At 39.6% G+C, this 13540-nt stretch overlaps 1 protein-coding gene across 3 annotated transcripts in view; it reads left to right on the top strand.

Annotated features, from left to right (window-relative positions):
* Positions 1-13540, top strand: part of C10H1orf112 (chromosome 10 C1orf112 homolog) — a 104477-nt gene that overhangs the window by 77482 nt on the left and 13455 nt on the right. For 2 of the 3 annotated variants that reach the window (XM_033962137.1, XM_033962139.1), the window contains 6 exons: positions 550-672; positions 2400-2495; positions 2904-3017; positions 6348-6452; positions 9749-9829; positions 11081-11230. In XM_033962137.1, the coding sequence (XP_033818028.1) occupies positions 550-672; positions 2400-2495; positions 2904-3017; positions 6348-6452; positions 9749-9829; positions 11081-11230 (669 nt within the window). The remainder of the gene's footprint in view (positions 1-549; positions 673-2399; positions 2496-2903; positions 3018-6347; positions 6453-9748; positions 9830-11080; positions 11231-13540) is intronic. The other variant, XM_033962138.1, reaches the window with a different exon arrangement.

The raw sequence follows: 13540 nt of genomic DNA, 5'->3' as shown, positions 1-13540 counted from the left end.
ATGGCTGGTGTCATAAAAAAGAAGGTTCTTAGAGTCACTCTCTCTCCCTTCTCATTTAAAGGGCATTTCTTTAACTGGATGTCCACATTTATGCATTCCCTGTGTATGTAAATTAGTAGAATACTAGCACGTAAATGTACACTTACCTGCAAAAATGTCACTTCTATAACAGCATAGCATGTAAATGTAAGGGGGCGTACACATGGGTGGGACTCCCACTTATGCACATAACTTATAGAATAGTGTAAGTTGTGCATGTCCCTGCTACATTTAGATGACCACAGATATGCCAGGTCTATGGCTATTGTAACTGCAGGCATATAAATGAAAGGTATGACAATACCTGGTTATGTTAATATTCTATAATCGAATGTGGGTGCCCAGATGCCAGTATAGGATATGCTCTTGATTCACCTAAATTAAGGTGCCCATGTCCCCTTATGTTTTTCTCACTGGATGGCAGTGTTTAGTTCTAGCTTTATTGGTATGTAGGTTGGTTCTTTCTACTTCTAGCTGAAGTATTACTCACTGTTGTTTCTGCCCTGTTAGAATGCCTCTCTTGCTGCTTTGCTAACCGTGTGTAGTTCTGCTGAGGAGGTGATGGAGCCCGAACTGCAGGTAGTTGCCTCGGAAGCTATTGTTCAGCTCTGGCCTCTCTTTCATGTCAAACAGGTGAGAATATTTTCACTGAGTTTCATGAACACTGTGGTGTGTGTTTGTAGTTCTAAATGAAGGTGAACTGTTTGTTTCTGAGATACCACCCTGTAAATGCAATTGTGAATGCTATATGTATGTGTATATCCTCTTAAGAGCTTGTTACAGCTTACCATCATTTTCTAAGCATATTTATTTCTAATACAGCTACCAAGTTATAGTGGCCAAAGATAGACCAGCTGTTTAGGCAGGTCTGTTTGGCTGTCTAACCTATTATGGAAAGAAAGTGGGGAAGGAACTTGGACACATCAACCTGGGATAAAGAAGAGTTTATTTAATACGATCAACTTATTATAAAGCAAAACAGGCAATATTGCCGTAAAATGGTATATCAGAACCTATCTGTTTTGCAAACCCGACATGGTTCGGCTTTAAAAAGAAGCCTCCCTCAGAGGTATCGTTTTGCTCCAGGCTGCGTGACTGATGCATACATAGTCACACAGCCTGGAGCAAAACGATATTTTAAACTTAAACTTTCCCACTTTATGCACAGCTTTATTAGCATTACTAGACAGTTAGGGGCTCATAATAAAAAAAAACCCCAAAAACGTCTAAAAAGTGGCCTAAATGGGTACTTGGACAATCAAAAAGCCTGATCGTCCAAGTACCCATAACCAAAGCTGGTTTTAGATGTATCTAAAACCAGTTTAGGCCTTTCCCATGCCTCTAAACGTATAGAGCGAAAAGAGGCGTTTTTAGAGGAGGGGAAAGGGCGGGAGGTGGGCTGACCTAGATATAGGCGTACAGCAGGTATAACTTTAGGCAGGTTTGTATGTGGTGCACGCGTTGTCAGGGCGGTGGCCGGCTTGATTCGGGAGCATGCTTCTGCAGGATGGCGGCAGGCTTAAATCGGGAGCCGGAAGGTGCTGGCGGATGACAGAGGCATCAGCCAAAGCAGGAGGGCAACTGCATGGGGACCCTGAGGGAAGGAAGCCACCCTGCTGAAGGGGCTGTGGCACCCATAGGCAGGTACCCACCCCTGGGCCATCATAGCAAACTTTGGTTGTAGAACAAATCTGAGTTTGCATTATGGCCTATGGGGAACTTTGCTTTGATATACAAGTGCTTTGGTTTACGAGCATGCTTCTGGAACGAATTATGCTTGTAAACCAAGGTACCAAATTATCGCTCACCATTGGAAGTAGAATGGGTTATCTTTGGGCAGGAGGTCAGAGAAATTATGAGACATGAGTGTTGTGTGTAGAATCATTGCTTTCTGGAGAGAGAGAAAGATCTCATACCAACCATAAGATTAGGACCCATTTATACACTACTATCTTTTAATCAATGGGTCCTAAATCTTATGGTTGGTTTGAGATCTTTCTCTCTCTCCAGAAAACAATGATTCTACACACAACACTCATGTCTCATAATTTCTCTGACCTCCTGCCCAGAGATCACCCATTCTATGTCCAATGGTGAACGATAATTTGTTTCAACAGCAAACTAACTAGCGACATAAATTCTCTCTCTTGCTCCTGTTTCTCCCTAATGAATATCTCCACAGCTGTCATGTCTAGTTTTAAGTGCACATATTCCTGGTCACTTTCACAAGCATCTGCTTGAGTATATGAAACTTCTCAAGTCACTGACAAAACAATCCACATAGTCCATAAGATGGAAGTATAATTTTTTTGTGTGTGAACAAGTTTGATAGTGTATCATGTTGCTATCTTGTGATTCAGGTGTCAGATCAGCCCTCCCTCCAGCACACGCTTAGCCTGCTCCTGTCTCTCTTGGGCTTTTTCATACACACCTTAAAGCCTAACCTGATCACTCAGGTAAGAAACGTGATTTGCTTAAAACTAGTTTTGACATTTAGAAAGTTGTGCGGTTAAAAATAAATAATAATAATTAAGATATTGCACAATTAGAAAAGGTAAAATGGTTTAGCCCTGCTGGCTTGGTGGCAGTGCTGTCATGCAGAAAGTTTCTGGTTTGATTAGCTAATAGGGTCTTCCACCACAGCCCAGGTTCACTGGGTATGGGGTTTGAATGCTGGCGAATCCAGGGTCGATGAATAATAATGGTTGATCTATAAGGAAAATAAGAGCTTCAGAAATATGGGCTTCAGAAAGAAAAGGAAATGCTTCAGTTTAATGAAGACAACATACAAGTACAGTAGATGCTCTTTAAGTGTCCATTTTTCAGAGTACATCAGATTTAACAGGCCTTTATTTTATTTTTAGGTTCTGTCCCTAGTATTGTCTCTCGTCCAGCTGGAACCACTTTCCCATGTACATCTGGCAACTCTGGATTTTTTGTCCTGTTTAAGAAAGCTGCATATACCAGCAGAAATGCAGGTAATTGCTCAGAGCACGGTTTCATTAGCAATGAAGATGAAGGTAAAAGCAACAGAGTGAAATCTGTCTTTAGCAATGATTAATCACAGCAAAATCCAACACAGCTTCTGTGTTCAGTAACAATGTGAAGTTATGAAACCTCAAGGTTAAAGCGGAGGCATCAGACATGGAGGGTAGGAGACTATGCTGGCACAGATGGAAGCAGATAGTTAGCACTATATCTGTGCTCAGCTTTATGGGTGCCTGATGCAGAAAAAAAGTTTTACACAGAAGCAAAAGCTGGTGGTCCATTAGGAAGACTTTAAAGCAAACACCAGGTCTCAGGAAGTTAAAAAAAGCTTTTATAAATGAAGAATGATAAAATCAATCTCTAATCTATTAGAGCCCTCTTCAGTCAATATTCTTCTACATTCTTTAGTTATATCACAACTTGACTACTGTAACTCATTATATTCTGGAATTACTCAAAAAGAACTCAGACTTCAAATTATCGAAAACACTGCAGTCAAACTAATATATAAAGCCAAAAAGTTTGCCATGCTACACCTTTATGAATAAAATCTCACTGGCTACTGATCCAACACAGAGTAACCGTTAAAATCAAAATAAAAAATTCACACATACCTGGATTTATTGACAGATTACTCATCTCCTACTGTTCTCCACTTCGCTCCTGCAACCAATTTCTTTTGCACATCCCCTCAGTAAGACATTTTTTTTTTTTTTTAATCTTTATTCATTTTCAAAAATTACAAGTGTACAACATTCATTCAGAAATACCTTAATTCATCACTTGACATTCTTATTTGTATTACTCCAAATAAATAATTATAAGAAGCCCACCCCTCCCGCCCATATACCAATAAATAACAATTATCAATTATCCTTCAGAATCCCACCCCCTTATCTTATTCAATCGCCAGTGGCCCCCAAATCTTTTTAAACTTATTATAATTACCTTGTTGCAGAGCAAATACCCTTTCCATCTTATAAATATGGCACACTGAATTCCACCAAAAAGTATAATTTAAGTAAGACATATTTTTAACGATACCACTAGGAAGCAAATTTTCTCAGTCACAGCCCCTACACTTTGGAACACATTCCCACTTTATCTGAGGGAAGAGACTAATCTTGGAAAATTCAAAGGAAACTTAAAAACCTTCCTATTTAAGGATGCGTACAACCTTTGATTTCCCCGCCGCTAATGATTCTCAAAAAGGAAGAGCATAACAACCCCTCCCTAATGTACCCTCCTTCTATGTAGTCTATTCTGTTTACAATTGTAGTTCCACCCACTCTTCCACTCATTCCTGTACATCATATGCCTTTGTTTTTATCCCCCCAAATTTAAAACTTTTTAAAAATATTGTAACTTTGTACACCACTTAGACAGCTGTTATAAGCAATATATTAAATTTTAATAAACTTGGAAGAGTTAGCCTGCTCTTCTGTAACAGTTGCATCGGGACGTAATAACTCCTGGCCCAAAGATCCTCTTTACACTTCCCTTACACCCCTAAAAAGTAAATCCTTGGTGGTCTAGACCAGTGTTTCTCAAGCCAAGTACCCCCTAAGCCTAACAAATACCAACTGAGTACCCCTGCCCTAGCTCCACCCCAGACCCGCCCAAGCTCCATTCCTTTCAGCGCATGCAATCTTTTCGTGGGGCCCGCTGGGGGGGGAGGGTGATTCCTATGGTAGCCCCTCTGCCCTGTCTGTCTGTATTGTTCAGGATTCATGTGGAGAGTATGGGTTTTTCGCGGGATCTCGTGTTTTTAGTGAGGGTGGGGAGATAAAAAGAACAGCGGCCTTTGATTCGTCTGGCATAGATGGCGAGCTGTGGGGACATTTATGAAAGTCCTTATCCTATTCAATTTCCAACAGTATTTCCTTATGTTAAGTGGTTGCTCCTCATTTGAAGTGTTATTGCTATTTTAGTTCACAGTTCATGGGGATATTGATAAAGAGGGGGGTATTTATTTTTATTTTATAAGAATATATGATTGTAATTACAAGTGATTTGTGAAAATTGTTTTATTATTTATAATTCACTTGATGTAAGAATTAAAAATGAATAAAGATTTACCCCCCCAAAAAGTTCACAGTTGTTAGTTTCTTGGTTCTGCTTGGCTATTCGGCAGACGGAGTGTACTGGGGAATGCACAACCCACTTGTACTACAGTCAAAAGTTTATGCCTCAGTCTCCACCTGCTGGTCAGGATGGGCTATTACCCATCAGTGAACTATGCCAGTCTGGAGAGACTAAAAGAAAGAAAATTAGCAGGTAAGAACATAATTTATCCTTCTGTCTGCTCGCAGAATCTTGTGGATCAGACATTGGGCTCCACCATGGTTTGTGCTGTTTTTTCCGATAATGCACATTTTTTAATGCAGCAGTGATTTGCATGCCATTTGACGGCAGAACTTTGACATTAGTTTCACACTAGAAGCCATATGCTCAACCATCGACATATGGCTCTAAAGACCAGTTTAAGAGATGCCACTGCTGGGTCAGACCAGTGGTCCATCATGCCCAGCACTGGTCTGACCCAGCAGCGGCATCTGTATCAGAAAAATTCATATGATCTTATAAATACACACTTGATTTTCCTTCATGTAACACTTTAAATACAACATATCATTCTTATATTCATATTTTATAATAATTTAAATATTATGTAACACATTTAATATGTATGACAATTGTAATTAAAATAGAAAAAACCCCAATCTCTCCCTACCTGTTTCAGAAAATCTAACCTAATACATCAAAAAATATCTCTTAAAAAAACTGGTCTTTAGAGCCATATGTTGATGGTTGAGCATATGGCTTCTAAATTCTTTATTCATTTTTAAACTTTCATCAAGTGTACAAAAATTCATAATAAACACAATTAATTTGAGCATTTGAACATCTTATCATTATAACTCTAATGTGAAACTATATCAGGCCCGGGGAGCCATAGAGCATGTCTGGCTGTAGAGCAGCTGGAATTAAATGGAATCACTTGAAAATAAATTTACATTACAAATCTGATGTTTTTGGGGTTTTTTTATAATTCTTTATTCATTTTTAATCATTCAACAAGTGTACAATAAAAAGTGATATATAGGTTCAAAAACAACACTTGATAAATCCATCAAGATAATAACAATTGTATATATATATAAACCCCTCCCCCCCCTCCCTTTCAATACTATTCTTAATTAAATCTGATGTTAAATTGGCTCAGTGTTTCCTCATGGAATCATTTGTAATTCTAGAACAATTGTGTTACAAGTAAAATTAATTATTGTTACTAGATTATTTTTCTGTTTTTATTTCAGTCCAGTATTCTTCCTGTGCTGTCTACTCTGTTTTATTCACTTCTGTCTGACAGCTCCTGGATCATTCATCATCATGCATTGGAGGCTTTCACTCAGTTTGCAGAGGTAGGAGAGTATGAGGCTAAATATTAAATTAGTACTAAATGCTTTATTTGTATTTTATTTTTTATTTATTTATATACCACTTATATCTTAAGTGATTTACATTCAGGTACTTTATCATATTTCCCTATCTGTCTCTGTGGGCTCAAACTCTATCTAGTGTACCTGTTATGTTGAGATCCTAACATTGCTGGCAGAACTGGGTGATGCTTATACAAAAAGGAACGCAAAGGTGCTTATCTGTAATGTGGGTTCTCCATAGACAGCAGGGAAATACAGCCATACTTGTTGGTGAGTTCCTCACACTGAGCCTGTGTGTCGTTCTCTCCCCTAGCTACAGTGAGCTTTTTTCTTACTGGGATGTGCAAGGACTTCTGCCCTCTGTGGCCCCTCCCCTTGCCAGGTCAGTTTGTCTCTAGCTTAAAATATCTCTCTCTCTCTCTCTCTGAAGGGATGGAGGGAGGGTAAGTGTGGCTGCACTCCCCTGCTGTCTACAGAGAACCCACGTTACAGGTAAGCAATTTCGCTTTCTCTGGAGACAAGCAGGGGAGATGCAGGCACACTTATTGGTGAGTCCCTAGCTATAAGCTGTATACTGTATGGTTGGTGGAAAAAATTTGAGGAGCAAATAGGTTTTGTAGAACTGATTGTCCTAAATGAATGTCTTATGCTAAACTCTGGTTCAGACAGTAATGTTTAGTAAAAGTGTGCTCTGAAAACCAGGTTGCTGCTTTGCAGATGTCCAGAATTGTTACAGAATGGAAGTGGTATTGGGTTCTGAATGGGAGGGCAGAGATTGGTGAGACCCGTTATGAAGCAAACTACTAGGAGATAACGTGAGACTGGTTTTCCATCCACTGTGTTATGATAAGCCAATATAGCAGATAAATGAAACTGTACTGAATTGGTCTTGATATCTGAATGAGACAAATGGAGAAGGTAAGTCAGGATTTGAGGAATTAGACATACAACAGGAATCTGACCTGGGGTAGATGTCCTCCAATGAGAAAAGTGAGTCCATTTAGATTGGTAGGATCTCCTGGTTGAAGGTCATCTAGCAGCTAGGAGAATTGATTTTACTATTTGGAGAGCTGAAATTTGTTTGAGGAGGTTAGGTAAATTTGGATGAAGAATCGGTCTATTCTGTTGTGAAAGGAGGGTAGGATGGGATTCCAGTGGAATCAGGATTGGGGTCCTGGCTCAAGTAGGTCCAAGAGCAGTGGGTACCATATTTTTCTGGGCCATTGTGAAGCAATTAGGATGAGGTGAGTGGAATCCCTGATGACTTTCTGTAGAACTGGGTATGAGTGGAAACGGTAGAAAGACATATAATAATCTCTGACCAATGGATGGAAAAAATATCCCATGCAATGGCTTGAGACACTGGACGAAGTGAACAGAATTGATGGCATTGTCTTATGAAGCAAAGCGGTCTATGGCAGGGGTCCCCTATAGCCTAAACAGTCGGCATATCTTGGAATTGAGAGACCATTTATGAGTCAAGTTTGCGGCTGAGTGAATCTGCTATGATGTTTGCATGTCCTGGAATATATACTGCTTACAGGTCTATCTTTGTGTTACAAACTAAAAATATATTAGGTTTAATTCTTACTAATACTCTCTGACATCTATATAGAATGCATATTATTTCAGAGAGTATTAGTAAGAATTAAACCTAATATATTTTTAGTTTGTAACACAAAGGGTATTAGGTTTCATTGATTTCTTTCCATTTATGACCTTAATCACTATGGGGTTCATAATTTAAAAAAAAAAAAAAAACGTCTAAAAAGTGTCCTAAGTGGCTACTTGGACGATCAAAAAGCCTGATCGTCCAAGTACCCATAACCAAAGCTGGTTTTTAGACGTATCTAAAACCAACTTAGGCCTTTCCCCTGCCTCTAAACGCACAGAGAGAAAAGAGGTGTGTTTAGAGGAGGGGAAAGGGCGGGCAGTGGGCGGGAGGTGGGCCGACCTACAACAGGTATAACCAAAACAATTTAATCGGCACTTAGACCTGTTTCACTTAGATGAAATAAAACCAGGTCTAAGTGCCGAAAAACGGGCCGCTGAGCTGATGGCCGCTGGCGCCATCAGTTCAGCGGCCCGGCAACCTAACCATCGCGGCAGCAGAGATGCCTCATCTCCCCTACCGCAATGCCATCACTCTTCTACCCAAACTGCCGCGACCCGCGTCAGTTTGGGTAGAGGAGTGATAGCATCGCGGTAGGGGAGATGAGGCATCTCTCTTGCCGCGATGAATCACTCCCCCTCCCAAACACAACATCGGGGCAAGAGGGAGCCCAAGCCCTCTTGATCTGCGGCAGCCGCGACCCCCCCCCCCCCCGACACGATCAGGGCAAGAGGGAGCCCAAGCCCTCTTGCCCCAGGCACCTGCGGCACCCCCGACTCGTTTGGGCCAGGAGGGAGCCCAAGCCCTCCTGGCCCAGGCGACCCCCCTACCCCCACCCCCACTACAGTACGGGCAGGAGGGATCCCAGGCCCTCCTGCCCTCGACGCACCCCCCCTCCCCCCCAACGTCCGCCCCCCCAAGAACCCCCGATCGCCCCCCCCCTGGCCGACCCCCCCCCCACCCCACCCTCCCTTCCCCGTACCTATTTTAGATTGGCCGGACAGACGGGTGCCAAACCCGTCCGTCCGGCATGCAGCTCAATGAAGAATGGGGCTGGATTGGCCCAGGGGCACCAAAGCCCCGCCTCCTGGTGGGGCCTAAGGCGCCTGGGCCAATCAGAATAGCAAATGCTCAAAGCCTTCTGGTCTCGCTCTCTCCGAGATTATCTCGGAGAGAGCGAGACCAGAAGGCTTTGAGCATGTGCAAATGCTCAAAGCTTAGTCCAGCCCGGCAGAGGAAGAAGGAGGATCTATCTTGCACCGCTCGGCCCAGCCCAGCCTAGCCTAAACCAACGAGGGAGGATCTTCGGGAACTGGCACTGGCACATGCTGTACATTGGTGCTGGTGCCAGTGCCCAATCGGGTAAGAGTTGTATTTGCAGTGCTGGGAGGGATGTAGGATCGCGGGGGAGGGGGGGTGACGCGAGCGGGGGGGGGAGGATGCCGGTTCGGAGTAGGCGGGAGGAGGTTTTAGCATGCGCGGTATACGCGTGTGCGCGCTATATTAACATTTTACTACATAAATTTGTATTCCCCGCGCGGTATACCCGTGTGTGCGTTTTACACGGGTGCGCGTTATCTAATACGGTACATTATCCTCATTTCTTTTGCTGGACAAGGATATATGTTGGTTGTCTCTCTTAAAAATTGCTGTTATTTGTTTACAGGAAACAAGCCACGAAGAAGCAATTTCCCAGAGTCTCCATTCTGAAGAGGTGAAGAACAAAGTGATTCTTTTTCTGAACAAGGTAAGGCTCAAAGGAAGTCAAATAACCATAGAAGTCATCCATCATAATTATGAATCATTTAAGCCAGGTATCTTAACCTGCAGTAAAGTAGAACTGAAAATGTCTCATCTTCACCCTATGTATTAAGGGCTGCCTTTATTAAGGTCATATCTCTGTACTTTCTACTGGGTTGTTTTTTGTTTTTTTTAATGCTTCTAGTCTCCTCCTTGTCCTCTATACAGATATCACTGCCATAGTTTTATTCAGAAGTCTGTGTTTTCCAATCTTTTATTAGATTTAAAATTAAATTTCTCTTTGCATGGCTCTGTAGAAGCATAGTGTATTTGGGGCTGGTGCTTTTTCAGCTGCTACAGAGCTTGATTGGTATTTTAAGCTGCTGATGTGACAGTAGCACTGTGAATTTTACCTTCAGAAGTCATTGTACTGCTGCAGGTACTTCAATATTCAACTTGTCCCTATCTAATAACTGCACTTGGCCCCTCAGCTATAGGATAAGCTGTATTGTAGAAACACATTAGCATCATATCTATATTATTTGAATGTTATGATGTGTATTTATTAGTTGTTTCATAAGTATTATACTGACATTGTATTATACACTTCCCCCTCCCCATTCGCGGTGTCTCCATTTGCGGTTTCATATAATTACAATTTTTTCTGGGGAGGGGAAAATAAAAAAAGCAGTCTTAATTTTAAAATAACCCATATTTTTTTCCTCCCTGCCGCCTTCCCGGCCTTACCTGGTGGTCTAGAGGGCTTTCGGGGCAGGAGCGATCTTCCTACGCTCCTGCCCCGTGCAGATCACCATGTTTTTTCTATTTCATACATATGACACACCGAACTCCACCAAAAGCAGTAATTTAACCCTCTATAATCCTTCCAATTGTATGTTATTTGTTGAATGGCAACTCCTGTTAAAATCATTAAAAGCTTGTTATTATTAGAGGATAACTGACACTTCAAGTGTGTATTTTTAAGTTCATATGAGTTTATCTGCTACACTTGTTGTAACATGCAAAAATGAATAAAGAATTTACAGACAAGAATATATATATGAATGCCATAAGATTATTTTCAGGTGGTATATATTAGTTATATATGAATTTGGGAGGGGGTGGGGGTTAAATCTTATTGGTGTATGATATTGAAGATTTTTCAAGTGATGTATTATAATTGTTTGATATTTACTGTACACTTGATGTAAGTTATAAAATGAATAAAGAATTTACAAAAAAAAATGACTTCTTTCAGACTTGCCATTCTGATGAGACAGAGGAAGCCAGACTAGAAAGAGTCAATCAGGAAAAACTTGTGCTTCAGAAATACTTCACCAACTTCAAAACAAGCAACACAGAAGAGGAGATGCAGCTGCAAAAACCCATCATTTCAAAAGAGAAACAGGTAGGGTAGAGCTACGGCCAGTCTTTCTTGAAGGAAGGGATAAAGTTGTGCTCTTACAGTTACAGCCATAGAGTAGTTTTGAAATGATCTTTCACTGTTGGAGGAGAAATAATTATGCATAGCTTGTTTTGCTTTCTTGATGAGTGTTACTGAAAAGGGGTAAAGTGAAAAACGATTCATAATGATGCCTGATCCAATATGGAGGGGGTAGCTGATTCAGATGATGAGCCATGTTTTAAAATTAATTTAGTCGTATTTTTTAAAAGCCAGGGCGAGGCAAATGCGCTGACACCCATTAAATCCCTATGGGCATCGGAGTGATTACTGCGGCTTTGTTAAAGGATCTCTTGATTGGTCTGTAGATTATAGGAAGCTTTGTCATTTAAAAATTTTGGGATGTACTACGAAGTACTATTTGTCCTTTATTTGATTATTGTTTTAAATTCTTTATTCATTTTTGCATGTTACAACAAGTGAAGCAGTTAAACTCATATGAACTTAAAGATACACACTTGATTAACTCTCATATATGCTTTAAGTATAACATTTCATAACAAATTAATATTCTGTAATATTTTAAAAATTATGTAAGAAATCTAATATTTAAATTATTCTTATTGAATAGAATAACCTCCCCTCCCCTCCCTCCCTACTCAATAATACATAAAAGTATCATTACTGTAAAACTATTCAAATAGCCCTGTATTTGATTATTGTAACGGCATTTATCCCAGGACAAGCAGGCAACATATTCTTACATGTGGGTGACGTCATCCACGGAGCCCCGGTACAGGCACTTTAAAAGTGCCCAATTGGGTGTTTTGTTTTGTTTTTTCAAACATCCTGGTGGGTTTATACAGATATAACTATATGTGCACACAGGTGATTTTAACACACACCTTCTAACACTTTTCATGCTCAGAGAACCGTTTTTAGCTTATGAGACCACTGATACGGCTCAATTCTCAATCATTGCACTGGTCCCTGTAATATCTATTAATATAATGCTCTCTCACTTTTTTTTAACTTTTTTTGATCTTTTTAAAATACTTTCTGTCTGCTCAACTTCAAAACAGACATAGCTTTTTTTTTTTTTTAAATTTTTATTTATAAATTTTCCATTCTTACAATATTTGATTCATATATAATATTATCAATTATTACATATCAAAATTTTATCATTAATAATTCATATTATTTAAAATATAATATGATAAAGATTATACAATAACATATATAATATAAATCCCTTTCCCTTTTTATATAATATGTTTCCATTAATTAATCATTTCCCACCCCATTCATATATAATTTTTGTCATTGTGCTAAGAAACTAATCATTAGAATAATTTGTCAATGGTTGCCAAATTTTCTTGAAATTAGGAAGATTTCCCTGTTGTAACGCTATTATTTTTTCCATTTTATAAATATGACAGACAGAATTCCACCAGAACGTATAATTTAATTTGGTATAATCTTTCCAATTTTGAGTAATTTGTTGCATGGCGACTCCTGTTAATATTAGTAATAGCTTATTATTGTTTGCTGAAATCGGACTCTTAGTTCTCATTGCAGTGCCAAATAATATAGTGTCATATGAGAGTCCTACATGATTTTCTAATAACTTATTAATTTGGGGCCAAATTGAATTCCAAAATGCGTTTACACAGGGACAAAAAAAGATTAAATGATCTAACGTCCCAATTTCCAATTTACAATGCCAGCATCTATTAGATCTAGTACTATCTATTTTTTGCAGGCGCGTTGGGGTCCAGAACACTCTATGTAATAAAAACAACCATGTTTGATTCATAGATGCTGACCTTGTAGATCTTAATCTCCAGGACCAAAATCGTGGCCATTGAGATTCAGAAATTGTCTGACCAATCTCAATACTCCAAATATCCCTAAGACCTGTTTTCTTTTTTTTATTTAAAAATCCGTATATCAATTTGTACCATTTTGCGGCTTGGTGACCCAAAAAATCCGTCTGGAAACATAGAACCTGTAGACTATATTGATTATTTAGATTTTTCCATTCAGGGAACCCTTCCTGAATGGCCTGCTTCAATTGCATCCATTTAAAATATTGTGTTTTATTTAATCCAAATTTATTTTGCAATTGTGAAAAACTAAGCAGTGATCCTTCTGATATAACATCATTCAATGTTCTTATTCCTGCATTTATCCATTGTTTCCAGACGATTTTAATTCCGCCAATTCTGATCCTGGAGTTTATCCATATTGATTGATTTAGAGATTTAGCAATAGGTTCTGGTGATAGATTACTGATATATCTCAATGTTTTCC

This window comes from Geotrypetes seraphini, chromosome 10, assembly GCF_902459505.1.
Source record: "Geotrypetes seraphini chromosome 10, aGeoSer1.1, whole genome shotgun sequence".
NCBI classification, from domain to species: domain Eukaryota; kingdom Metazoa; phylum Chordata; class Amphibia; order Gymnophiona; family Dermophiidae; genus Geotrypetes; species Geotrypetes seraphini.
Note: the sequence above shows the minus strand (reverse complement) of the source record. Positions and strands in the feature narration are given on the sequence as shown.